At 41.1% G+C, this 26,864-nt stretch overlaps 1 protein-coding gene across 5 annotated transcripts in view; it reads right to left on the bottom strand.

Moving 5' to 3' along the window:
• Nucleotides 1–26,864, bottom strand: part of PTPRM (protein tyrosine phosphatase receptor type M) — a 792,402-nt gene that overhangs the window by 148,633 nt on the left and 616,905 nt on the right. For 2 of the 5 annotated variants that reach the window (XM_037806216.1, XM_037806219.1), the window contains 5 exons: nucleotides 16,638–16,789; nucleotides 12,492–12,566; nucleotides 12,246–12,272; nucleotides 8,260–8,271; nucleotides 7,347–7,534 (listed from right to left, as the gene is read on the bottom strand). In XM_037806216.1, coding sequence (XP_037662144.1) covers nucleotides 7,347–7,534; nucleotides 8,260–8,271; nucleotides 12,246–12,272; nucleotides 12,492–12,566; nucleotides 16,638–16,789 — 454 coding nt within the window. The remainder of the gene's footprint in view (nucleotides 1–7,346; nucleotides 7,535–8,259; nucleotides 8,272–12,245; nucleotides 12,273–12,491; nucleotides 12,567–16,637; nucleotides 16,790–26,864) is intronic. The other 3 variants (XM_037806218.1, XM_037806220.1, XM_037806217.1) reach the window with 2 other exon arrangements.

The following is a 26,864-nucleotide window of genomic DNA, read 5'->3' as shown; positions in this document are numbered from 1 at the left end:
CCTAAAAATTGTTACCTATATAGTGCATAAGAATGTCCACCAGAGTGACCTCTCAACTCCATTTGAAATCTCTCAGCCACTGAAGCTTTATTTCGTTTCATTTCACATCCCCCTTTTGGCCAAGAAGATATTCTCAATCCCACAATGCCGGGTCCTGATTCATCCCTAGGAGTCATATCCTGCATTGCCAGGGAGATTTACACCCCTGGGAGTCAGGTCCCACGTAGGGGAAAGGGCAGTGAGATCACCTACCAAGGTGGCTTAGTTAGAGAGAGAGGGCCACATCTGACTGCTCAGCTCTTTGCTGCCTAAGGATAGGGAAAATCCTTAGGTTATAGGGAACTAGACCTGAAACCTCTGTGGAGGGAAGGCGGTTTGTGGAATGTTTTTTTTTTTTTCAGGTTACACAGGCTTCTCTGAGCTGAGAGGCAAGGACATAAAAAGACTATGAGATTTTGGAGGGCAGTTGAGACATTTTAACAATAATTTAACCTTAACTTGATACAACTTTGTCAGATAAAGACAAAGGCATCAAATACAATATTGTGCTTGCATTTAACAAAATAACTGTTTTACGTAGAAAACAGGGAGGGAGAAAAAAGATGGATGGGATACACAAACAATACATCTTTTTTAAAGGTCTACAAACAGACAGACATGTTTAAAGAAAGTCCTGGCTCCTCAGAAAAATTCACTGCCTGAGGATCTTGGCACAATGTCTTCAATTCTCCAGTTAAAATTGAGGTAAAAAAGAAATCAACCTTCATCTCCAATGATAAAGTTAATCACTAGTGTTTTTACCCTGGAGAAATACACATGAAAGCAAGTAGGTGGGGTAAGGGCAATGTTTTTCTAAATATATATACACATGTTTTTGAGGAGTAAGGTGCAAAGAATTACTTAGGTTTATAACAACTTTCAGCTCTTGTAATTGGAAAATAAACGTTTTGTGCCTCAGAGTGACACTGATATCAGCTAACCAAGCAGTACGATCCGTGTTTTTCAGAACATCCTATTTGGAAGTAGTTTTAAACTGCTGTCCTTCCTTTATCTCAATTTTACAACTGCAGCAAGACTTGTTCTTTTTGATTTCCATGACCATTTGTCTACTGGAGGTTCAGCTCTTTGTTTTTGGATCCCCAAAGGCATCTGAGATCAGCTCAAAATCTGAGGACTAAGCCAGGCCCTTTGGGAACTACTGGGGGGAGAGAAACTCACCCCTGCCCCCCCAACTACAGGATCCCCCACTGTGCTAACTGGCTCAGTATCAAACAACCTACTGCTCTAATGCAACTGGAGCAAGAAAACAGAAAAGGGCACAGAACCTTCACTCCAAGGATGGGTCTATGGGTTCATGGCCGGGCTGCAGAGGTAGAGCAAATCTCCTTTTCTTTCTCCAGGAGTAGGAGGGCTGGGTCCTTGTACACCCATCCCTTTGTGTGCACCCATCCCCTTTCTCCATTTCTGGTAAATCCACAGGAGATTGCCCCCACGGGTTCAGCACAGACCCCGCCTGGCTTGTTCGGAGAAAGAACTGAGCTCCTTATTTCACAGCCACATAAACAAACATGCCCTTTCCACTTGGTCTTTCTCTTGAGACCCCCAAACTATTCTCTGCTGACGACATGCCATTTTCTGGTCAATTCAGCTGTGTTTACTTTTTTATTGTGATTCATGTCTGAATTTCTTTTGAATCAGATTATTGTATTTCCCTGGTGAGATGTGCAATATGACTGTCTTGTTAGAACAAAATCAAATAAAAAGTTGGCTCTGAATACAACTCAGTCTCGGCTCTACCACATGCTTTCTCCTTGTGTTTGGACATACTTCTGTCAGTGATTTGAGCAGCTATGAGTGGTTCCCATGTTTAGGCCCATTTCAAGCATTTTGGTCTTGGAAAGGATACAGAAGGATGGGTTGAAACAGTGTCAACAGAGAGAAGGTCTCTATCAAACATGTTTTGCAATCTGAATGGCTCGTCTTTCCCTTGACACTGGAAAGACCATCTTGATGATTATATTGCGTGAGTCCTACCAACACCTATGATGATTCTTTATATTTTACTGAGGTAGTTTGTTGCTTCAACAAGTCTCGATGGCAAGCAGTCCAGAGTATTTCTGAACAGAGGTAGAGCAAAATAAAGCCATATTATACTTTTTTCACTATATACATTTCCTCACTTCCCTTTACTTCTTTGAGTATCAGGTTACTACACCACTCAAGCAATTCCTGTGTACCTCCTACAAATAATATTTAAAAATTGAGCTATCCACATGACAACAATGAACTCCGAGGACATTATGTTAAGTGAAATAAGTCAGACATGAAAGGACAAATTTGTATGATCTCACCGATACGAACTAATTATAATATGTAAACTCACAGGCATAAAACATAGAATATAAGTCACCAGGATACAGAATGAAGCTAAAGAATGGGGAGCAGTTGCTTAGTATTGCAGAATGATTAACTAGGTCGAACTTAAACATTAGGGAATGGACAGAGGTGATGGTAGCATGTTATTGTAAGAATAATTAACAGTGTTGAACGACGTGTGAATATGGTAGAAAGGAGAAGTTTAGAGTCACGTATGTCACCAGAAGGAAAGTTGGAGGCTAAAACATAGGAATGTATAACACAGCAAATTTTGTGGTGGACAATGCCCATGATAAACTGTACAAATATAAAAAAAGTTCTTTTATGAACTAGAACAAATGTATGACACTATTACAAGGAGTTAATAATAGAGGGGTTTATGGGGGAAAATGTACCTATTGTAAGCTATGGACTATAGTTAACAGTAGTATTTTAATGCCTTTCATCAACAATAACAAATGTACTACTAAGGATCAATAATGGGGGGGGATAAAGGCTATGGAAGGATTTGGGTTTTTTAATTTTAATTTTTATTTCTTTTCTGGAGTAATGAAAATATTCTAAACTTGATCACTATGTGATGATGCTGTGAGCCAGTGATTATATACTTCAGATGGTTTGTCTGGTATGTGAATATATCTCAATAAAACTGCATTAAAAAAATTTAGCTATACACATTACAAATTTGTGTTACTTGGATCTTTCTTCTCACCGCTTTCAGAATGAAGTCCAAGCTCCTTAGTGGGACATGAGGCTTTTTGTGATTGGATCCCAACCATGTGCCTCACCCAAAGCCCCCCCTGAATGTTCCACACTATCTCCCCAATGCACCCGCCATTCAGTTGCTTCTGTCTACACACAATCATATTCTCCCTGGAATGCCCCCATCTGTCACCTACTCCTGGCTACCGCCCACTCGTCCTTCAAGGAAATAAAGTCATCCTTGCCCACTCACTCATCCAGCCCGGCTCAGTGCCCCCGTTTCCCCCAGTGTCCTTCAAAGCACCCCTGCGAATCTCTCCTGAGCCATTTAACCATTGCTCCTGGAATTGCTTCCTCCCACAGAAGACAGCTTCTTGAGGGCAGGGGGGATATGTCCTTCTTCTCTGTTCCACAGCCCCTAGCACAGAATCAGGTTCATAGTAGGTGCTTTATACACAATTGTGAATTAATGAGTATAATTTGTTAAATGAAACTCTTCCCCCAAATCCTACCTTGCCAAACATATCAGTAAGACCACTTTTGTTGTTGTTATTTTCTAAGATAAGAATTTTCTGGAGTCTACACTATTCTTTGGGGTGTTCCTAACTTAGATATGAAAACATTATTTTAGAAATAAAAGGTGACAGCAAATATTTAAAAATACATAATTTATTTTCTCACTTCTTGTTTTTTTAAGTTATAGAATCAAGCCTATGTATTCTGAAGTTACTTGTTAAAGGGGACATTTGATGATATATGACACATGGTAAGGAAACTATCTGGTCCCATAGATGAAATAAAAATGCTCTGGCCCCTTTTCTTATAGGAACTGGCTCACTCTATCAGACTGTGACACACAAGAGATAAACACAGATGCACAGAAACTCTGCATAACATTATTTCACTATATGAAGATGGTATGCACTCCCATCTTGCATCTCATCATTATAAGTTAATTTTCTTTTTCTTAATGGTTAACAATTCAGATGAATGCTGACTATATGCCAGATACAATTCACAGCATGTATGATACACTAAATGGTTTAATCCTCACAACAGCCTGAGGAGGTTGACACTACAATGATTCCATTTTACAGAGAGGCCCAGAGAGATCAGGTAACTTGCCCAAGGTCACACAGCTATTCAGAAGCAGAGTGTGGAGATAAACACAAGCCGTCTGGTGCCTCAGTCTGTCCTGAACGGCAGCCTTTCCCTGTCTGAGCCATGAGGGGTGTGCCAGTTTGGATGTATTCTGTCCCCCAAAATGCCATGTTCTTTGATGCAATCTTGTGGGGGCAGATTATTAGTGTTGATTAGGTTGGAACCTATTGATTGAGTGTTTCCATGGAGATGTGACTCAATTAACTGTGGGCAAGACCTTTGATTGGATAATTTCCCTGGAGGTGTTACCCACCTATTCAGGGTGGGTCCTACTGTATCACTGGAATATTTTAAAAAGATCCACACAGGCCCAGAAGAGCCACAGCAGTGGCACATTTTGAAGACGGCTGTTGGAAGCTGACACTGACATTTTGGAGAGAGCTGCAGCTAAGAGACGACAAAACACCCCAAGAGCAACATTTTGGAGAACACCATTTTGAAACACAACCTGGGAGCAAGCAGACGCCAGCCACAGAGGTTTTCTGGACACCATCAGCCATCCTTCAGTGAAGGTACCCTAATGCTGATGCTTTACCTTGTATACTTTATAGCCTTAAGACTGTAACTTTGCAACCAAATAAACCTCCTTTATAAAAGCCAATCCATTTCTGGTATTTTTCAGAACAACAGCATTAGCAAATCAGAACAAGGGGATTCTGTGATTCGCACTGTGACAACCAACCTGCAAAGCCACCCAGAGCAGGCCCGCCTGGACCTGAGGGAGGCAAACTTCTCAGTGAAGAGCTGGCCTTTCACTAGCCTTCTTGAAGCCAAATAAACTTTGAAAAGGACCCGTCTGAGGATTTTTCAAGTTCACACTAGAATAACAATTCAGTTCCCTGGGGTTAGAGAAAGTAGAGCAGGAGGAACTGCAGCCTGGGACTTCTGCTGCACTTTGAGCTTCCAGAAGCTTGGCTGTGCCTCTAGAAAAGATCTGGGTGAGGCAGGGCCCCGGGGACGGTGGGGACTGAAGTCAGGCAGCAGGCAGGGGGCTTCTTGCCCAGCGACCCTCCGGTTCCTGCAGCATGCTCAGGTCTATCCACCTGCCTTCATCTACTGCTCATTTCTCATTTCTCCACCACTCTGTTCCCCTGCCATCCCCCCACAGCACGAGTTCTCCACAGTAGGGACTTAATACTCTGAAATAATCACACTGAGTGGTTTGATTTCCTCTAACTGAATCTTCCATTTCACATTTTTTCCAATGCAATCTTCCTATTTGTTCCTGCTTCCCTCTCTTTCTTCCTTCATTTCCTCATCCCTTCTTTCCTTTCCTTTTTTAAAAGATACTGAAAAATTTTTAAGTTTAAAAATATTTACTTTCAAGCTGTCCTTTTGGACAGAATGAGAAAAAAGTGTTTCTTGAAATGTAATTAACTATCGCAAATTTTATTTCATGGTGTAACAACTTTTAATGAATCATCAGGTATGATCAGCTTAAAATAAGTATAAACTGCTTCAGTTTACACTTGAAATCATATTTTTCAGGAGAGCTGAAAGGGAAATAATTTTTTAACAAATTTTCAAACATGTATTGTCTATAGTGTGTTATACGAAGTCCCACAGTAGATATTTTTAAATAGTCCATAAATAATTAGACTCAGGTTGGTATATGAATTGTTTTTTGGAGCTACATCTACATTTTTAATAAGCATTTGAGAGCGATATTTGCATTCAGAATATTGGATAAAACAATGACATCATCATTTTCATTAGGCTTATGTTCTCAACAACTGAACTTTGTCTTTTATATGGCATTAGTGCTTTTGGAAATTATATGCTTGCACTCTTAATTCTTAAGCTAGCCTTTAAAAGTGCATGAGGAAATGTGCAAAGGCAGACAATTTAATTATAAATTAAACCACTAAAGGTAAATATAAGAATTTTAGAGTGGCTAAAGTGGAGAACTTCATCTGAAAATATTTTACGGAATTAAGTCAAACCTGGGGCATGATTTGGTTCAGTTGCCCTGGCTTTGCCTTCATTGTCATCGGCAGTGTGCTGGGATGTACACACTACAGAGCAAAAGCGCGTCCATCTATTTTTCTGCCTTGGACACAAAGACCTATTCTTACAAGGCAGGTAGCTGTGGCATGGCCAACATCCACGCCACGTTGCTTTGATTTTTGCAGTGAGACTCTGGTGATTAAGCTTAGGAAGACAGCCAAACCCAAGGCAAAGCAGTATCCGGGACACAAAACAAAGTTTCACATCTGCTCCCCAAAGAGGACGAAGAAGCAGAGTTTGAACTCACGGGACAAAGAGGTGGCCGGACTTATTTAAAAAATGTTCTAGGTCCAGATAAGATGCTTCTCAACCAAGAGCTAGTTAGGAAGACGCAAGCCCAGAAACACACCTGAAGATTTAAAAAGGCACCTATCTATACATTATCCTAGTTTTATACTACTTTATCTTTACCAATGACTGGAACTTGTTTTAATGAGGAAGAAAAGAAACTCAGCTCCCCTTCCTTGCCACCTCTGCCCCTCCATACCCCTATGTGCATGCACGCATGGGATATATGCTCCTTTGAGTCAGAGTCGTTCAAATCAGTTCATTCTCTCCAGTTCCCGAATGACCTTCCAACAAAATTGGCTAACGACGGAGGCCGTGAAAGGGGGTGAGCCCTGCATTTTCTACAGAGTAAGATAATCCCACTATTCTCGTAAATGACTCTGAATGCCATCCACACCAAAGCCCAGGATAGCGACCCACTTTCTGGGCTGGCAGGGCACAGCCACTCTCTTTCCTTCCGTTCCATCAACAGCATGTGACACCACTGGCTGGTCTGTAATGTTTTTTTAAGTGCACAGTTTCTTCCTGAGATAAGTACTACAAAATCAATCGGGGTTAGCCTCGTACTGTAGTATAGAATGAAGAATGGGGAAAGGGAGTTTTCATCACATGTTTACGTGGGAAGAGGTAAAATGGAAAGCCTTCCTCTTTTTCCAGTTAACCTATGTTAACTCTGCCCGATGGAGATGGGCCCTGGCTGAACCAACTGGTCAGCTCTAGCAGCTTTGTGGGGTTCTCCGTGTTGCTGAATGGGGTGAAGGCCCTGGGATGCAGCACTGTGCCCAGGGAGGCGGGGAGGATGCTCTGCTCACCTCGTATTCTTCCTTGAAGCCGTAGCCCTCGGCGCACTTCATCTGGGTGATGTGTTGTAGGAGGTCTGCCACGCGGATGGCGGGGTGCAGCTGCCCCGTCTGGTAGGGCACGTCGGCTGGCTCGCGCTTCTTGTACGTGTGCGACTGCACCAGGCTGCTGGAGTCGCTGGCCATCGTGTGGGTCTCGTCTGGGAAAGAAGGCCATGGAGGAGTGAGGGAGAGCCAGCGGGACAAGGGTGGTCTCTGAGAACGCCCAGGAGCTGGCTGCTAACAGCCCCTCAATCTATAGCCAAGATAATCTCTACGATGACTCAGCGAAAAAGAAAAGTTAAATGCTTAGGCATTTCGATGGGATTGGCCCTATTGATAGGAATGAGCAGAAATCTTTGTTTTGACAAAGCAGTCCAAACGATATTGTTGTTTTCACAAAGCTAATCGAGAAAAGCCCTGAGCCTTTCAGTGCTCACGTTTACAGAAGTTTCACTCAGAAACTTCGTCAAGACCTGGCAGCAAACCAGTCTTGGGTTCTTCCAAAGATTAGTGACCTACTTTGTGTGATGAAGTGAGTAAACTCTGCACAAATGTTCTGTGAGCAAAATAAAAGTGCACAAAATGGTTTGGCTTGTAAAGCTAGCAATGAAAATGTGGCTTAACGCATGAAATCCAGAGAAGAATGGAAAAAGGAATGGGAAGCTGGCTTGGGGATAGCGTTTTAATGAGCCACTTTGCATGCTCTGGTATCAGGAAGCTTGACAAAATATTGTGGACTAATATATGGCACATGGAATGTTCTAGATTGACTAACATGCAGGCCAACACATAACAGAATCAGCTGGCTTTGTCAGAATCTACAAATCAGACACACACGCCCGCTCCCTCCACACCTTCTCCATGGGGCAGATGGGGAACTTACCATTTATTGGCACTTTTAAGAAGATACATATCAGGAGAAAAGAGGAGAAAAAGGAAACAGGGCATAAGCAAGAGAACTGTGTGAATAATCACAGGTAGTTTTAATTTTGTACTTTAACCTTACAGTTAATTTTCCTATTCCTAAGCGGTCAGAGGCAATGCCTCATCTCTCCCCTCACGCTAGGATGGGGGTATTTAATTTAAGCCCTCGATAACAAAAAGGAGGTTTAAATCCTATCATAATTGCTCGTCATCCTCCCTGAAACAAGTAATGACTAAATAGGCCTTAGTTGTATTTTCTCATTTAAATCTCTCCAACAAGTCAACCAAATTGTACTGCAAAATTAATGTCAAAATTTGGTCAAATAAGCCTCGAGAGGCTATATTTTAATGGAAGACTACTAGTAAATTAATGAACTGCGTGAAGTGTAGCTATTAAAAATTCTTCAGCAGGAAAGTGCTATTAGATTAAGAATCCCACATTCTACAGGTTAACTCATTATAATGCTGAATCCCTCTAGCTGTTTTAATCACTGAGGATGTGTGTCGTCAAAATATAATGCTAGGATGTAGTTACTTTAGGTTATTTGTTTTTCTTATTCCTTTGTTTTGCTTTGTTTGAAATGTTTTTTAACTGTTTAGTTTTTTTAATTTTTTGATAAATACAGTTAAAAATACATAATGCTAGAGTCTCTTGAAATTAGACTATTATTTCAAAACTGATTGCAGGTATGAACTGAAACATGTAAGAAAGGATATGGTCAATTAAAAAAAAATGCCAGGGTGTTTATCAAAAGGGGATTCAGCTAAGGTTATTATTTATTTTACTGAGAAGTTCAGTTCCAAAGGAAATTTGGTTCAAGGGTCCTTGATGAGCTGGGCCTGGCTGCATTGCAAAGCAGGGGGATGTATGGCATGGAAGTGGCAGACACGCGTGTGGCTGTGTTGCTGCTGCTGAAATGGTACCTGTTTACTACAAGGCGGCTGAAGACACAAAAGACAAAATAAAAAAGGGTGGGAAGTTGATTTTATGATTTTTTTTTTCATTTGGATTTGCTTGGAAATTCAGCACATCATAGGTTCCCGTCTTACTAAAACAGTCACAATAAACCTGGAAATTTTCACATCAGATTGACTCGCTGGCAATTGCCAAGCTCATGACCTGGGCTGCAGGAGCCCTGCTAAAGCACTGAACCCCCCTGAGCTTTTTAGCTGCTCCAGCAGTAAGTTCTGTTCTTCATACTCAAATAAATGGAATGTTAATGAGTTTCCCCTCTGTGCCTCTCTCATTCTCTTAGTTTTGTACTTTTTGGGAAGAACATAATTAACATGCCCTCCACTGTAGACTGACCTTTGAAACTTCCCTAAATGATGTGGGCCTGTCGTGTGGGTACACAGCAATCTAACAATTCTCTGATCCCAGCTACAAATCCACAGAGCTAAAACCACTTCCACCGTTGTCTGTATGTATCTTGGCCTCATTACTGGTGTGCATGTGGCTTCGAAGCATTTAAAAACTACCTGCTCCATCTAAGAAAGAATGCTATTATCTAGTACACATAGATATCCAAGAGGGAATACACTTCTTGTGCAATATCTGTTATGAAATTGGGTCACCTAGATTATTAGAAATTCTTGATTCCATGAAAATTAGTGATTAATAAGTTTCCTCTGACTTCTAAAAAAGGAATTGTGAATGAACGATCAAATATATTGTCACTAATTTCACAGATTTGTTAAAAAATTACCCACCAACATTTTTTTTTTTAGTTAAAAATTGTGCCTAAGAGGAAATTGGAAGTAAAGCTTCTTGCTAACATTTCTGATGGTTTTCTAAGAATTGAACAATTACTCTGTCTTTAATGAACTACCTTGAAGTTGCAAAAACCATTCATTCTCGAATGAATGCTATATTTCTGAGGTGGGAAAGGGTCTATACTGTTTTTTTTTGGCAAGTAAATGAGTTAAAAAAAAGGTTCTATACTTTTTTGGTGGGGGCAAGAAAATGAGGTAAAAGCATCTTAAAGCTCTCTACATTAGGGCTGGGCATATGAAAGAAAAAGGCAAGGGGTATAGGGATTTAATTGTGTGGAGCTCTGAGTCACAACAAGTCTTAAATCTTGTCTTAAAGTAAATTTTAATTAGCACTGTCTCCCCAAAGTGCTAGGGTAGATGTATGTCTCATCTCCTTTCCATGGTTTTGTACGACTACCTCACCAATCTTATTATAGTCACATCTGCACCAAATAATGTGTAAGGAATACAGTTCCCAAGCACAGCTATTTGTTACACCGATTCAGCTATGAGCTCTATCTGCGTAACTATGATAAGAGCTGTTTATCAGTCTGGCTGACTTATTTTTCACTAAGTGCATCATTTTTGCTACTTGAATTGTCTGTTCAGGTGATGCAATAAAGAAGCCTAACCAACTTTAATGAAAGCCCTTAGTGTTCATAATAACAAAGCAGCGACTTAAAAAAGAAGATTTCTGCGTAATAAGCTTATCTTAATTCTGTCGTGGAGCCTGCACATTTGCTTCCCTTTGACAAAGCCTGTCGAAGCCCTCCCCACTCACAGCTCCCCCAAGGTCACCAGAGGAACTGGGAATGAGTGTCACAGCACACAAAGAAATTGCAAATCTTTGCCCATCAAAAGATGCTGCAAATATCATTTGCATGGAGATTACATTGTTAGGGCACCAAAGATTAACTTGTCCCCCTCACTTACGAAAAGAATAAAAACTCAGCTTTCTTTCCCTTACAGTTGGTATGAAAAGGGGAACTTCACTGTGCTTTGCTAGCTAGCCCTGAAAATGGTGCAAATTCAAAAATTTTGTTTTATGTCTGTTCTTCAACTTCAGTCTGAGTCCTTCATCTTTTCCTCAGGCAATAAACTTACTTAAGCCCAGATAACACCATCAGTGGAAAAAAAACCATAACAACTTAGAGAAAAGAGAAGCATAGGTGGGAAAATACTACATTGCAAAGATATAGACCCTTGTAAAGAGATTTAGGGAGAAGGTGAGCACCTGGGGATGGAACTCTAGCTACAACGAATTGTTATATACCTTGAAGTCGTTTTTGTTGTGCTCCTTTTCGGTAAGGTTAGTAGTAGAAAGAGAACACAAGCCGGGATGCACTCGGGTTATTTATGCGTCTCAAATGCAATAGCAGCTCATACTTATTTTGTTAACAGAGCCAGGTAATGCCGTTTCTCTTTGCCCTTCCTATGTTGGACAAATGGGATTTATTCCTTTAAACCCCTTCTGGGAACATTTCATATTTCAAATGCATTCTGCCCCACTTGGCTAACATTTTAGTTAATTTCTAGTGACATCTAACACATAAAAATCCACCTGATTATCAAGTGCCATCACATCATCTTGCCGTTCAAAACATCAGTTCCTTTGACATCCCACCATGTGGCAGACACTATGGAAGCCCAGGTGGGGTGAGGGGCTCCAGGATGGGGAGGGGTCCAAAGCTCTAGCTGGAGAATTTTTTCTGCATGACATTTGGCATAATCAGAAAAACACTCTTTTTGAAGTTGAAGTGTGTAAGTGCTTAGCAGTAAGTGAAAATAATGAAAAGTCATTTTCACTTTTGGGTCCACTACACTGGGCAGAATTCTGCTCTTAGGAGTACACAGCCGAGTGAGCACACACTGCCCCCACCCCCACCATGTGATCAGACCTAACCTGAGGTTTTGAACACAGAAAGGGAGAATATGGGAACAGAGATTGTTCATTTGAACTTTGGTATCATCCCCAGCATCCATGTAGCAAACCCTTCTTATCAATGGATATTGTTTTAGAAGAAGTGCTTTTATTATCGACCCTCCCAAGGCCTCTCCCTGTGCCCCCCACCTCCCTGTCCTGCTTACAGTCACTACACCAGACAAAATTAGATCCTTCAGTCTCCTACAGTGTGGTTACTGACTTTCTCAATTACTCCTGCAATAAACTGTGATAAAGGGAAAGGTTCTCACCTAAAATTGCAGTTGGCACAAATGGGTCTGTCATACATCATAAGCAGGTCAATGCAGAGAAAGTAAAAAGAGAAAGAACAGTAAATGATTGATAAAAGTTCCCCCCACTTTTCCCAGAGAAAGCATTGGGTTACAACACATCAAGCATATTAAGCTCCTGAAGCATCAAGGATGGCAAATACGAGCTCCGAATGATTCTGATTGCTGAGGGTTACAAGGAGAGGGGACGATGGGAAAATCTGTTACCTGGGTAATAGGAATTGGGCACCGACGTGCTCAGAGTATTCGTTTTCATTGTAAAGGACGATGGGGAAGACACAGCTGTAAATAAAACAAAGGCCAGTCAGAGGCTGTAGAGAGGCACTTCTCTGGAAATATGGCCCTGTAATGAGAGAGGTCTAGACAGGTGATATGAAGAAACATCAGAGACTTATGAAAGTCACATGGTAAATATCATTCTTTGTCGTCTCTGGACAGTGATTTGTACTTTAGAGGACAAGCATCCTTTTATCAGTGAAAGACTTTTCTTAACCCAGAAATGAAGAAAAGTCAAACAAAGCCATGCCACCATTTTGAATAGAAAATTCAATGGACTTCTTTTTTGACTTCCAGCCTTAGTGTGTAGAATTCTTCTATCACATCAAGCTGTTTTTACAACTGTAAGTATGACTGTGTGTCTAGGCCTGGGTTTTGGAGAATATTCTGAATATCAAAGGTTATAAAGAGTCAGTGTGCGTGCTATTATCATAAATCCATAAAGATAGCACATTGTAATTACATGATCTGGCTACAGTTTTTCAAAATCCCTGGGTTCATCTCCAGTGATTTAAATCTGCTATTTGAATTTAAAAAAAAAAAAAACAAATCAAAAACAAAACTAAACTATTCTGACACTTCTTCAGTGATCCTTGGGGAAATATGCTGGAATATTTTTCTCCTTTTATACTTTCTCATCGACTTCTTAACAACTACACTGATAAAGTTTCAATCTAGATAATGTACTAGCTACTGGGAAGAAATCACTCTCTTCATTTAAGAAACTCAAATATTTCAGTAGTTTGCTAAATCCTCTCCTCATATTTCAGACATTTAGAGAATTTTCCACAATGCTGTGGGCTGGTTTGTGAAAATAAAGATGTTACATGTGTGCTAGATTTAAGGTTCAGATTGTGTTCCTATACATGCCCTATTCATCTTTTACATTCTTATAAAATGCTTATTTTTCTTTGAAATATTCCTCTGAAAAAGTCAAGATTTACCTATCACATCTTCCCTTCCTCCCTGTTATAAAGAGGGAAAGCTGATATCAACTGATTCACCTTACTCCATTGAAAATGGATCTTTCTATTTGAAAAGTAATCTGTCAATTCTCTTCAACTTCTTAATTGATTAGTGTTTTTAATACACTTTAATTCCATTCAAGTGTATGGGGAAGTGATTTGAATGTGCTCAAGTGCTGAAACTGGTTAAACGTTAAGACTAATAATTTTAGCTCGTCCAACAGTTGTGAGAATTATATGATGGTGAATTCCTGATCAGGACAGTAATTTCCAACGACCCCATGGTATTCAGGGGAAGCAAGGCCAAATCTCCGTGGGTGTTGCCTTGCACGTTCATTCCAATAATACAATCTACCCCAGCTCTCCTGTTCAATTCCTCTAGGATGGTGTCTTTACCTGTGTGTGTATTTTAAAAGCATTTAGGTACTTGGTTTGGTGTTGGTCGTAGAAGTGGTTGCAGCTGTTAATTAACAATGGGACGTAAAATTAGTAAATGACAGAGCAAGGAGCAGAATCCAGGCTGCCTGTCATTTATAAGATATTTTCCTGAAATACAGAAGTGTCACTTTTATAATGAATATTTATGGTCGACTTCCAGGAAAAAGAGAGCAACCCATGAAAATGAGAACAAAAAATACTGAGTAACTCCGCAACACGCCAGGGTCAGCAAGGGTCTTGCCTCTCTACCACCTGCAGATATTTTTACAAGGTTTGCAACTATGTGCAAAGCAGATATGAACTAGGGGTGCTTATTTTCCCCTTTTTGTTAAAATAGGATATTTAAAAATATTTTTGCCTTCTAGTAAAAAAATTAAACCCATGCCCTCTATACATATCTGTTTTCCTCCCTTTTTATAACATATTAAAATAGGGGGTAACAACTCACATTTGCTTTGATGGACAGATTTTCCTCAACTTCCACAAATATGCTCACGCTTAGTTTCAAATTCTCCAATCTCACTTTTCTCACCGTCTCATTTCTAAAAGCAACTCAACTCCAAATTTCTAGTACTTTCTCCCGACCCTAAATGATCTTAAGTGTTTCCATACTTGTAATAGATTTTGAGCTGGCAGCTAGGGTTCTAGACTTTTCCCTGCAGTGCCCACCCCCCTCCTCCCCAGGACTGCTCTCTTATTTTAGAGGCATTAGGAGAGTATTGTGATAGTGTTTTCCCATTGGGGTCACTCCAAATGGATGAGATTTGATAAGACCTCCTCATGGCTCAAAGAGTGAGAGGAAAATTAAAAGGTTACTCTTGTGTTTCCATGACACATTCTGTTGATGGGGCAGAAAATAAAGCTGGTCCCAACTTCATGCTTTTTGCATGAGCATTTATGGATTTCTGCAGATGCACTCACTTTTAAAAAAGTAGCTGCCAAATTACATTTCTCACCCTGGGGCAAATATCCCCTGTTGTTCGAACTTCAAAAGCCTGGAAACTACTCATGTGGATTTCTGTTCTCTGGGAAGGTCACTCCAAGTAAATGTATTTGTGAGAGGTTTCACCACAAAATAGAAAGCTTGGAACATTAATGGGTTGTCCTGCAAGGTAAGACCGTATATCCGTGTGGTCCCTTTCACAGGGACATTTGAGGAAACATCAACTGCTACCGTAAGAATTCAAACCTGGGATGGGAGAAAGGACTTCTCCAAATGCACCCTACAACAAATGCATCATAGGTGGCTTTATTTTGGCTGGTGAATGCATTATCTATTTTTTAACATGAAAAATATAATATCTGCTACAAAAGGCAGAGATTTTTCTATGAAAAAATGGGAAGCAATAGAGTTTGTGGTTCACTGTGGTACCATCAGCTTCTATTCCCTACACTGACATGATGACATGGAAGGGCCTGGAACAATGACAGTGAAGACAACTGTTGTCCTGTCCACCAGCATCAAAGTAGGGCCTGCTACTCCATGGCTCCCATGGGGCCTGGTGTGCATGTAGAATAAAGAACAGGAGCTCCTCTAGGAAGGGCAATGTTGGACAACTGCAGCCAACGTAAGAGAAAAACAAGACTAGACTCTACAAAATCTTGCTTTGTGTAAGAGGAACACAGAGAGCAGGAGAAGGCAAGCGGGCTGACCATGCCATGATTTGAGTGAGTAGGAGTGGATTGCAGGCTCCCAGCTCCTGAGACTGAGGTGCAGAATCAAACAGGGCACAGCAGATGTCAGGACCCAAGCACACATTGTCTGAGCTGATGACTACATCATCTTCCTCAATAGAGATTCCATTTCTATGTCGGTGCTTTTAGTGCATGGAAATGATGCATTCTTCCCCCAGTCCCAAGGTCCCTGGCCTTTGAGCATTTTTTAGTAACTGGCAATGGATGCACTTGGATTTCATGGCTTTCTTGGCCAGCAGCAAGATAATGTAGCTAGGGGCAGGCAACAGTCGATAGGATGGATTTCCCACAGGCAAAGTAACCCCTGACTTTGGGCCCAGTAGGGCCGTGACTCATGGAGCTGGAAACACCCGAGGGTTCACTCTGCTCTATGAAAAGATGACCAGGGACAAAAATCTTTTTCTTTTTGCACTTTGTATAGTCAATATCATTGCTAGTTTCCTAAAATAATGCCTTATACCTGCATCCCAGGTGGTGGTATGGGACAGTCTTAGCTGAGCTCAGTTTATCCACCAGGTGTGAAATGTAAGACTTGAGAAGTTGAAATACAGTTTATTTTATTAATTGCCATGAACAGCACTATAATCAAAGCAGAACCTGTCAGCTAAACAAACAAACAATTAACTTGTTACTGCCACTTAGTGAATTGTTTTATAACAGGCTTCCGTTGTGCAGTTCTACACCTGGCTGGTTTACAGGTGGGATCTAAACAACAAAAAGGATGATGAGAAGCAGGTGCCTTCCCCCTCAGGGGGAGAGAAACCTTCCCATCCCTGCAGAGACCTCACTTCTGCTAAGCAACCTGTGGGGCCTACAGACAATTCCCAGATCATCCGAGTGAGTGGGGAACCCATGAATGGCCTAAGAATTCCGCAGGGAGCTTTTTTTTTTTTTTTTTGGCTTTGTAAAGCCCCAGCCACACTTGGAATCCCGGAAAACCTGAGGGCCTTTGTTAAAAGTCACGACGCGAGGCACTCACAGCGCCCGTTGAGGTTGTGTGTGTCCACGAATGAGAAGGCCTCGTCACAGTTGGTGCCCTGCTCCGCGTAGCTCTTGTCCATGGAGCTCACCATCACTGTCATCTCCTGCCGGGTGCTGTTCGTTGTCTCCTTCCGCTTCTTGGCCAGTTTCCTTAGAACAAAAGGCTCAGTTAGATCGATGGGCATGGAAATGGAAAAAGGCACGTTGGCATGCTTAGTAACCGACGTTCATGAATCGCTTCTACTGAACTGAACGTCTTCATTTGTGCGTTCATTTATGGCACCTTTTCATCTCGGGTACCCTGCCAAGTCTCCAAGACACAGAGACGAGGCACATTTGCTGCATGTCCTCAAGAAAACTGCAGTGATGTTACGAATTCGCAGTTTAACACCAAACTTCACGTTTCTCCCCTATAAGCTGAATTAAAATGCTCAATGATCCCAGTACAACACAATCATATTCTGCTTACTGATATATGCTAAAGGTCTTAATAACTTTCTACTCAATTCTTTTCTACACTGCCATACTCAGGGTCAAAGAGAAGATCCCCCTAGTAAATATTTGCCAACCAGAGCAAATGACTTTGGTGACTCTGAAAGGCATGTTGTGAAACTAAAGAATACAACTAGGCAAGGAGTTAAGAAGAGATCATTGATGTGTGAGGAGACAGGTGGTGAACTGTGACATACAGCCTCAAAATGATGGAGGAGCTCAGGCCTCGGAGGAGCTGCAAATCATATTCTCAGAAATTTATGACCTTAACCAGATCCCAAATGAACTCCAGTTGGTTCACCATCAAGGCTTATTAATCCCCACAGAGCAGAATGAAAAAAAAAATGTTGCTGGCTTCCCTGGAAAGTTTTATCAGGGAGGCACATGTCTGTTGGCCCTTCCCTCCATGGAGGAGATTGCAATAAGGACTAAGGAAGGGTTAAGATTTCCAATTCTTTTTGAGACACAGTTTTATCCTGGCCTCTGCATCCTGCTCACTGGTCACCAACAGCTCACAATCAAAAGTTAAAGGCACCTGGACACAAGCCAAAGCAACCTAAGGGAAACTAATAGATCAGTAAACATGAAACAGATTTTTACAGACTTTACCACTGACATGGTTGGAGGTTGTGTTATGCACCCAAGATGGAAGAGAAAGGAGAAGGTGTACCATAATACCCAAATCCTAGGTCCTAAAATATTCTAATTCTGTCCATGCATGTAGCAGAATTTATTAAAAAAAAAAAAAAAAAAAAAAGAAAGAAAAGAAAAGAAAATGGCAGCTCTTTCCAGTAAATCATCTTGACTGATTGATTGACCTGGGACACTGCAGAATTTGAAATGAGCCACATAATCAAAATCATCACCATATCAGGGGATTGCAAGTGCAATATAAGGCATTTACAACATTAGGCCATATGGATAATCTTTATTATCATTTCCAAATGCAACAAAATCCAAATGCTGTTTTGCCTATAGTTATAATAATCTTTTAATCTCATTCTTCGAAGGCAGAAGGGTTTCATTAATCAGTTGCCCTTTTATTGCTCAAAGTTGCTGAAAAAAGATAGGGGTTTTTAACAGAAATTAAAATTGCCTACAACTTCTTACGAAAGTGCTCAAGTTATAAAGATTTTGGAAAGTAAGTAAGGGTGAGTGCTTGGGGCCCTAGCACTGCTCTCTAGCCAGTGAGCAGATCTCTGATTGCTTTTTTAAGGTGTTCCTGTTTTTCTAGGCAGCCAGGTTAGTCTGAGAACCAGTTGGGGCTTGGATGTTCTCAACAGGTGCTCTGGACAGGGAGGTTGCACCAAGCTTGATCTCCACAGCTGTGCCTTACAATAATACATTTTCTCTCTACTTCTGAATCTGCCAGCTCATTGGAAAAAACATTCTTAGGCCAGGTCTCCCCAGGAACACTAAAGTGGAGGTTTGAGATAATCAGCTCCAAAATTCAGGCAAAGCGCCCAGTATTTGCTTGAATTTCTTTGATTTGCTTCAAACTGATTTATGCAGATAATTGCCTCAATATTCTCTTTTGTTCCATTCATGAAGAGGGGTAAAGTGAACTTCATCAGATTTTCCTTTTTGCCTTTTCTGGCTTGTGCTCCTGTAATCCTAAACGTTGCAAATGACAGCTAATGTGCATTTTACAGTGTTGGTGGGGGTGGGCAGGGGTGGGGATGGGTGTCCCAATAAAAGTAAGCTTGTATTGGACAAGATCTTTCTCCATCCTAATACCCCATCAGTGTGCACTAATTTCAGTGATTTCAAGCTAAACACATCAGGGCTGATCATCTGTGAGCACAAAAGCTCCCCCTTAAGGACAGATGTGAGACTGCTCAAATCAGAGGTCAAGCCATAGACCTCAGCTTTACTCCCAGATCCATTAAGCACATAATCTGTGCCGGTGGACCTCCTTCAAAATCCAGCTCACAGTGTCCTCAGCAAACCTCTCTGCATCAACCTTATTTTGACTCTCATCGGACATCACAAACACAAATGTCTCACCACGGCAGGCAGGTAACGTAAGAGAGCAAAGCAGGTGTAAGACCATAAGGAGAGATGGAGACTGGAGAGTGGGCAGGCAAATATCACTCAGCTCCAGCATGCTGATGCCCCACAGAGTTCCCAGATTCTGCAAGTTTCCGGGGAAACCAAACCACCAGATTTTATATGAACTCTTCCAATTTTTAAGTGTGGTCAAATAATTCAGATGTAAAAATAAAACACTAAGGGCCCAAATGAAGCACCATTGCCTTCCAGTAAATACAGCCCTTAGGGACTCAATTTTTTTGGAAAGGAAATGAACATAGAACACACAGCTCTTCTATGTCAGTTTTTTATAATTGTCGTCTCATTCCATCCTTGAAACTGTGCATGGTTGCTACTCTTACTTCCTATTTGAGTCTCAGAGAAGTTAAGTAACTTGTCCAAAAGGTGGAGCTGGGATTCGACCCCAGATCTCTCTGGTGCCAAAGATACTCATTCTAGAATAAGGTGCTGTCTCTAATAGTAAAGGATTTCATTAATTTACATTTCCTTATGAGTTACTTTACTGTTGCCATCAAATTGCTTTCAGGTATGAATACTCTGTCACCACATAACTAAATATGCTTTGTAAAGTTAGGATTCTTTTGCTAGCACCTAGTCAGTGCTTTACCCAAAGCAGGTGGCGTTTAACATGCTTATTTACTGAACTAACCATTAATGTACCAAAGCATTAGTGAGGAGAGCGTCTCTACAACTACCTATGAAAAGTGACTTGCTTACTTATGGAGGTTTGGAGCCATTGTTTGGGATTTTCATGTGTTCTTATACAAAGCTTAAAAGCTCTGGTCCGAAATTACAAATGGATGAGGAAGGTTAGACTTGGCATTGAGTCTTGGGATCACCAGCACTTTTTCTCTTTTGGGAAAAAGATCTGCATTTTGTTTCAAGTGAGAACTTTGAAAACTCACAGAAAAACCTGGAGAACTTAGTGAAATAAAGTCTCTCATGCAGATAAAACTCCTAAAATTGAAACAGTTTTCTGTGCAATGTTATCTTAAGACACAAGCAAATTTATTTTCCATTTTGATTTTTAACAAAAGGTTTGCCTGCAATCTTAGTTCATCTCTAATCTCCAAACTTGAACTGCATGAATCTCAAACGCCTTTAGGAATAATATTAATTTTAAAAGGTCCTAACGACATCAAAAAATAGATGATAAAAAACTGAAGGGAGAAAGAAATTAATCACAGCCCCCAAATTCCAAACTAGAATTACAGTGGGAAAGGAGAGAAATGTGGGATGAATTAAAATTAAAGGGGTAGTCCTTCATAGTTATTATTTTCCAGGATTTCCCTTATATTTCTTCTCTGGGGCAAAAAGAAAATAAACATGCAATGGGAGTAAGGAAAATAGAAGAAAACTTCTTGGCAAGTAATTATCTACCTAACAGGTATGAATTGCACCAATAAAGATAACAATGAAGAACGAGCTCTTTAGAAAAGTGTCTCATGAGGAGCAAGAACTGACAGGACAAATGGTGTCACTTAAGAGAACAAAGTTCCATGATGGAACGAAAACAGAAAAAACCCCTTTTATTTTCCTCTTGGAAACTGAACGGCGTGTCAACCATGAGAGGGGCAGGAAGGAAGGGCACATTTGCCACAGATGTCAACAGGATTTAAGGGGAAAGATCTCAAGGGTCAACTTCTGTGTGTATGCTTCTCCTACCCCCATCTCAGTGGCGCTAGGGGTATGTGATGTCATCCATCAGAAAGCTCAGGGGCCCTGATGCTCTCTGTTGGAGACCTTGCCTTGATGGCTTCTGCAAACACAGATGGTGACTCAGAACTAAGACCTATTAGCATTGACTTAGGTCAACAGAAAGAGCGTCTTCATTTAAAAAATAAAGTGTTATTTTAAATACTACAGGGGGGATGGCAAAACTTATGGAATTATAAATCGTACAGAGACATAAGAATGAAAGTGTGTGGTTAGACTTAATTAAGGAAGCACTGAGGCAGGAGCCGGAACAAAGAAGTATGTAATTTTTTTCCCAGTAGGGATAAAGTAGATATGGGTTGAGTCAAACAAAGGGGTACATTATACCAATTGCCAAGATCCTGCTGAATAAACCTCAATAAATGGGGGCTATCTATCACCTTATAGCTAGATCTGTGAGAATCAGCAGATAACATTTTCAAAGGTACGATTTTAAGGGGAAAAGTCCAGTGTGTATGACACATAATTATTTCAACTAAAAAACATTAGCATTGCAACAGCTGTTAGAAGTACAATAGGGGCATGATAATGTAAAAAATGTATGTGGCATGTAGGATGTGCCAGGCCCTGATGTAGACACTTCATGTTCATTAACTGTTTTTTAATTCTAACAACTGCCTTGTGAGGAAATGGCTGTCTTAGAAAAAAGGAAACTGAGGCACAGCAGCGTTTTAAGTATGTTGCCCCAGGCCACATGGCTGAAGGACGTTCGACCTCTGCCATTGTTTTCCTGTGCTTAGATACAATCATCTCTAGTCAAACTTCGTTGGTTGCTGAAGTCTGGACATGGGAATAAAGGCCAGTTCCCTTTGCCAGCTGTGACGGAACAGTGTACCTGCTAACTGTCACAGCTCCTAAGAAGTTCACTCAATCCATCTCTTACACCAGGTAGTAGGGGTGCCCATCGCCAACTTAGCTGCTTTTTGTAATTCCTGGACTAGTGAAGAGGTTTAATTTTTTTTTTAAATTTTTTTTTGATATATATATTTTTTAATATATAAAAAATTATTTTTTTTGATATATAAAAAGGTTTAGTACAAGGAATTGGCTCACACAATTACGGTGATTGGCAAGTCTAAACTCTGTTGAAGTAACTTGGTCCAAATTCCTAGGGGAAGCTGGCTAGCTGGAAATTCCAGCAAGAGCCAAAGTTGATGTTGAGGCAGAAGTTCTTCTTCTGGCCTCTTAAATCCTTAGTTCTGGCTTTTAAGGCTTCCAACTGATTGACTGAAGACACTCCCCACATCGCTGGGGGGCAATCTCCTTCCTTGGTCATAGATGCAATTGACTGAGGATAGATGCAATCGATTTACTGTAGAAGCAGATCCCATCTAGAAAACACTGGCATGCTAACAAGCAGGCCAGTGCTTAACCAAACAACTCGACCCCATAACCTAGCCAAATTGACACATGAAACCAACCATCACACTTGGCCAAGATCACAAAATTAGGAAAAGTTGCATCCAGGATTTGACCTTGAACATGTTCACTGAAAAGCAAACTACAGCCCTTTTCCAGTTATTTTTAGAAAACTCTATTATGGATTGTTTTATTATAATCAGGAGGATAGCAAGACTCACAAACTTGCACTTTCAGATATGAGTGTGTGAAAATCCAGCACTCTTAGTGCCTCATTTTGCCCCTAAGCCTCATATCCTCTGTCATCGACATCGCAGCTGCACTCTAAGGGAACTATTAAGATCAGCATGAAGCCCTAGAGATAATAATAGAACATGGTTTAATTTTAAGACAAATCAGGACTTTGATCTTCATTGGACCTTTGCTTTGGAGTTTACCTCTGGGCTGTTGGTAAGATGAGATGACGTGGACATAGCTGGCATGGTTAATGGGAAGAGCGGGAAGGGACAACTAAGATGTTTATCTTCCTGCCCTGCCAACTGAGAGATGGGCACAGATTCTGCTGGCATATGGTCGGAGGCTATAGCTTTATGTTAGGTGACCACAGCTGGACGAGGGGGTGGAATGCTTCATTGCCAAGTTAGGGAGTCTGCAAATGAGCACACGGCAGGGCAAAAGAAACAAAGAACCGGGCGGATCATAAGGCAAGTTAAGTATCAGCACCTCTCTGTTCTCAGATACACACACAACCAGGTGTGCTTCATGTGAAAGAGGCTCAAATAATAGGTTCATAGTCCACAAAAATTAAATAAAATGGGGTCTTTTTCTCTCAGACTTACCTGTTGAGAATGAAATACTCTGAAGTTTGGCTTTCTCTTACAACAAGTTGAAATGACATGCATTGTAATCTAGGATCACTTCAAAATCATGACATAAATCTCTCATCAAACTCTGAGAGAGTTATCATGACCCTAAGTTGTGATAAACAGGGGATCATGCTTAACATAAATTATTCATTGTAACAAAAGTCATGGAATAGGCATTTAATCAACCTGTGAAAACAAAGCTGGCTTCAATATACTCATATATTAAAAATGATTTTTATTTTTGGAATTTAAAAAACTGAGAAAAGAGCTTGTTATTTTCTGGGGGAGCACCAGTCCATAAAGCTTTGTGACAGGAGATTAAAAGGAAACTTTCTCACCCTCGAATTCAAAGGCAGCGTTGATCAGTGAGCCTTATCCTTACATGGGTGGGAGCCTTGGTCTTAATTCTCAGCCAACAAGTTCTTTACTCTGTTTCTAGGCGAACATCATGTGTCAGCTCCAAGATGGCAGGGTCTCTGCCTGTTCCTTTTACTTTGCACCCCATCCTCAGCAACAGTGCCTGGCTCATAGAAGGCATGCAATGGGTATATATTGAATACAAGAATGTTCCTATTATTCAGATGGTCTGATTAACCATAGCTTCTACTTCCCGATCACATAAAAAATGATGACTGCAACTGTGTGTTACCTTCTGTGTGAGGTCAGCTAATCAGCTGACCCTAAGATAGGAAGATGATCCTGGTGTTCCAAGTGGGCTCAGTCTAATCACATCACATCATGAAAGGCAGAGGAAGGGTAAGTTAGAGATGCAGGATGAGAGGGCCTCAACCCACTATTGCTGGTTTTGAATATGGAGGAAGGGGCCACAGTGTTACAACTGTGAAAGACGGAGATGGATAGATGCTGACTTGGAAGGTCCTGGGTTAGTTCTCGGTGATGACACAAACACGCATCTCTGCATTAATCCCAGGGTCTGCCACTCTGCAATTTGTTGAAAGAATTAAAAGACCTCGGCAATTAAAGAAACACAGAACCATTTCATGGATGGAGATGTTTTATCTTGGAATTTTTCTAAGCAGTGAAGAGGAATTTAAAAAAACAAAACTTTCTTTGTAACTTAACATAATTCATAGAACAGCCTGGGAGGAAAAGCCTTTGGGTCGACCCCCATATATACTTAATTATCACTCTCATTACCTGGCTGCTCCATCACCTTCCTCCTTTACCCCAGGCTGCCTTTCCAATCAAGGAAGAATTCCTCATGAGCCGCATTTTGCCCCATTCTACACCTGGATCCTTGTGCCCTGGAGGTAAGTGCTTGTACCGTTTTGTATATATTATGTCCCCCAGGAAAAAGCCATGTTCTTTGATGCAATCTTGTGGGGGATTAAGTTGAAACATTTGGATTAGGTTGTTTCCACGGAAATGCGCCCCACCCAACTGTGAGTGATAACTCTGATTGGATAATTTCCAGGGAGGTGTGGCCCCACCCATTCAGCATGGGCCTTGATAGTTTACTGGAGCACTATATAAGCTCAGACAGAAGGAGCAAGCTTGCTACAGCCAAGAGGGACACTGTGAAGAATGCACTGAAGCTGAGAGAGTAGACAGTTTAAAGACAGCTGTTGAAAGCAGGCCATTGCTCTGGAGAAACTAAGAAAGGACAAACACCCCAAGAGCAACTGAGAGTGACATTTTTGAGGAACTGCAGCCTAGAGAGGAACATCCTGGGAGAAAGCCATTTTGGAACCAGAACTTTGGAGCAGACGCCAGCCACGTGCCTTCCCAGCTAACGGAGGTTTTCCGGACACCATTGGCTGTCCTCCAGTGAAGGTACCCGATTGTTGATGCATTATCTTGGACGCTTTATGGCCTTAAGACTGTAAACCCTCTTTTATAAAAGCCAATCCATCTCTGGTGTTTTGCATTCCGGCAGCATTAGCAAACTAGAGCAGTGCTCCTCTTTGATAACTGACGGTGTTTTATTCAGGGGATCTTTGACCCCCGCTGCGGCCAGCACCAGTAAATGCACAGGCACCCTGCTCCTCAGGATACCCCCAGAGAGAGATCCCTCCAGACACAACGTCCTCCCTCAGGGAGGGCTCATGGCTCACATGTGAGCCTCATGTGATTTTCAAAGCAGCTTAAAATGTTTTAGCGCTAAAGAAAGTCAGCAGTTAAAATAATAGATGCACTTTCTGTCACCCTTAGCAATATTTTGTTTAGTTTTATTTCTCGCATCAGGGCAATATGAATCCGGAGGGACTGGAGCCAGCGATGGCACAGGAAATATGAAATGGGTGCAATCCACAAAAGCACAAAATGAGAATAAAGTGACATGAGTGAGAGTGGGTCCCCGCTCACAGTCAGCTTATGGTGCTGAATTCTGCGTGTACACATTACCTTGAAATGTAATGGCTGGCAAAATGTCACTCTGCAGCGAGATTAAATTGGTATATTGTTGATCCTCTATCGGGCTATAAATACAAGTGAGAAAGAGAGGAATTTTGAATGTTTTGGAATAGTCCCTCCAATTTCCTCTTGAGAAGTTTGTTAAGCTCCCTAAAAACACTGGAATGTCTGTCTAATAAGAACAGGGCAAGCCAGTGGGGTCAGCACATGGGAAAATAGGGCACCAATTTCTGTTTCCTAAGCTGCAGCTTCTGTATCCTAATTAAAGCAGTGACATTATCATAAAATCCAGGTGATCCCTTGGATGGGCAGAATTAACTATCGAAGGACCTCAGAAAATGGAATGAAAATTGAAAAGGATGAAATGGATGAAAATTGAAAAAAAAAATCATTCCGTTCCAAGTTGAGAATGTAGCTGCTGGTTAATTATTGCAGGAGCAAATGCAACCTGTTTCTTAAGGGGCTCTAGTAACTGGCATCGAACACAATAACTAAAAGAGATTGTTCTGAAAGGGCTAAATTTAACCCAGGAAGGAGTGTCTCTCTCTGCTTGGATACAGCTTTCATTCACTAGGCCGAATAAAGGTTCCCAGAGATGTTATATAGCAAGAGGGGATTACATTTACATATAGATGGACCAGAGGTTGCTGATCAGCTGACCCTAAGATAGGAAGATGATTCTGGTGTTTCAGGTGGGCCCAGTCTAATCACATCACATCATGAAAGGCAGAGGAAGCGTAAGCTAGAGAGACACATGGTGAGAGGGCTAGACCCACCACTGCTAGCTTTGAAGATGGAGGAAAGGGCCACAAGCCAAGGAGATCAGGTGGTCTCTCGGAGATGAAAAGAGCAATGAGACATATTCTCCCATTGAGCCTCCAGAAAGCAAACAGTCCTGCTGACACCTCAATTTTAGCCCAGTGAGACCCTGGGCCAGACTTCTAACCTACACAGCCATAAGGGAATATATTTACGTTGATTTAAGCCATGAAGTTTATGGTGATTTGTTACAGAAACCATAGAAAATGAAAACAACTGCACAAAAGCAAACCATTAAACCAGAATTTTAATATTTTATCAATTATCGTAAGATTGTCCCATGGTCAACTGACTGACCTTTTATCCTTTGCAAAACACATACTTGTCTATCAATGAAACTTCCCAACAAAGCCCTACATTTTCATATTGACTGATCTGAAACAACTGCCCTTCTATTGTTAAAATACCCTTTTTCCACTTGGAAAAATGTAAGTCACAGATTAAAAGTCTTTACCATGGATTCAAAATTTGCAAGTTTCTCTTCTTACAGATAAAGTTTTTAAAGCAAACTAGGTTTATATTAGTGCTTTGGTATACTGGTGGTGAAA

Source organism: Choloepus didactylus, chromosome 16 (genome assembly GCF_015220235.1).
Source record: "Choloepus didactylus isolate mChoDid1 chromosome 16, mChoDid1.pri, whole genome shotgun sequence".
Classification (NCBI taxonomy): Eukaryota; Metazoa; Chordata; class Mammalia; order Pilosa; family Megalonychidae; genus Choloepus; species Choloepus didactylus.
This window is presented reverse-complemented; position numbering and strand designations above follow the sequence as displayed.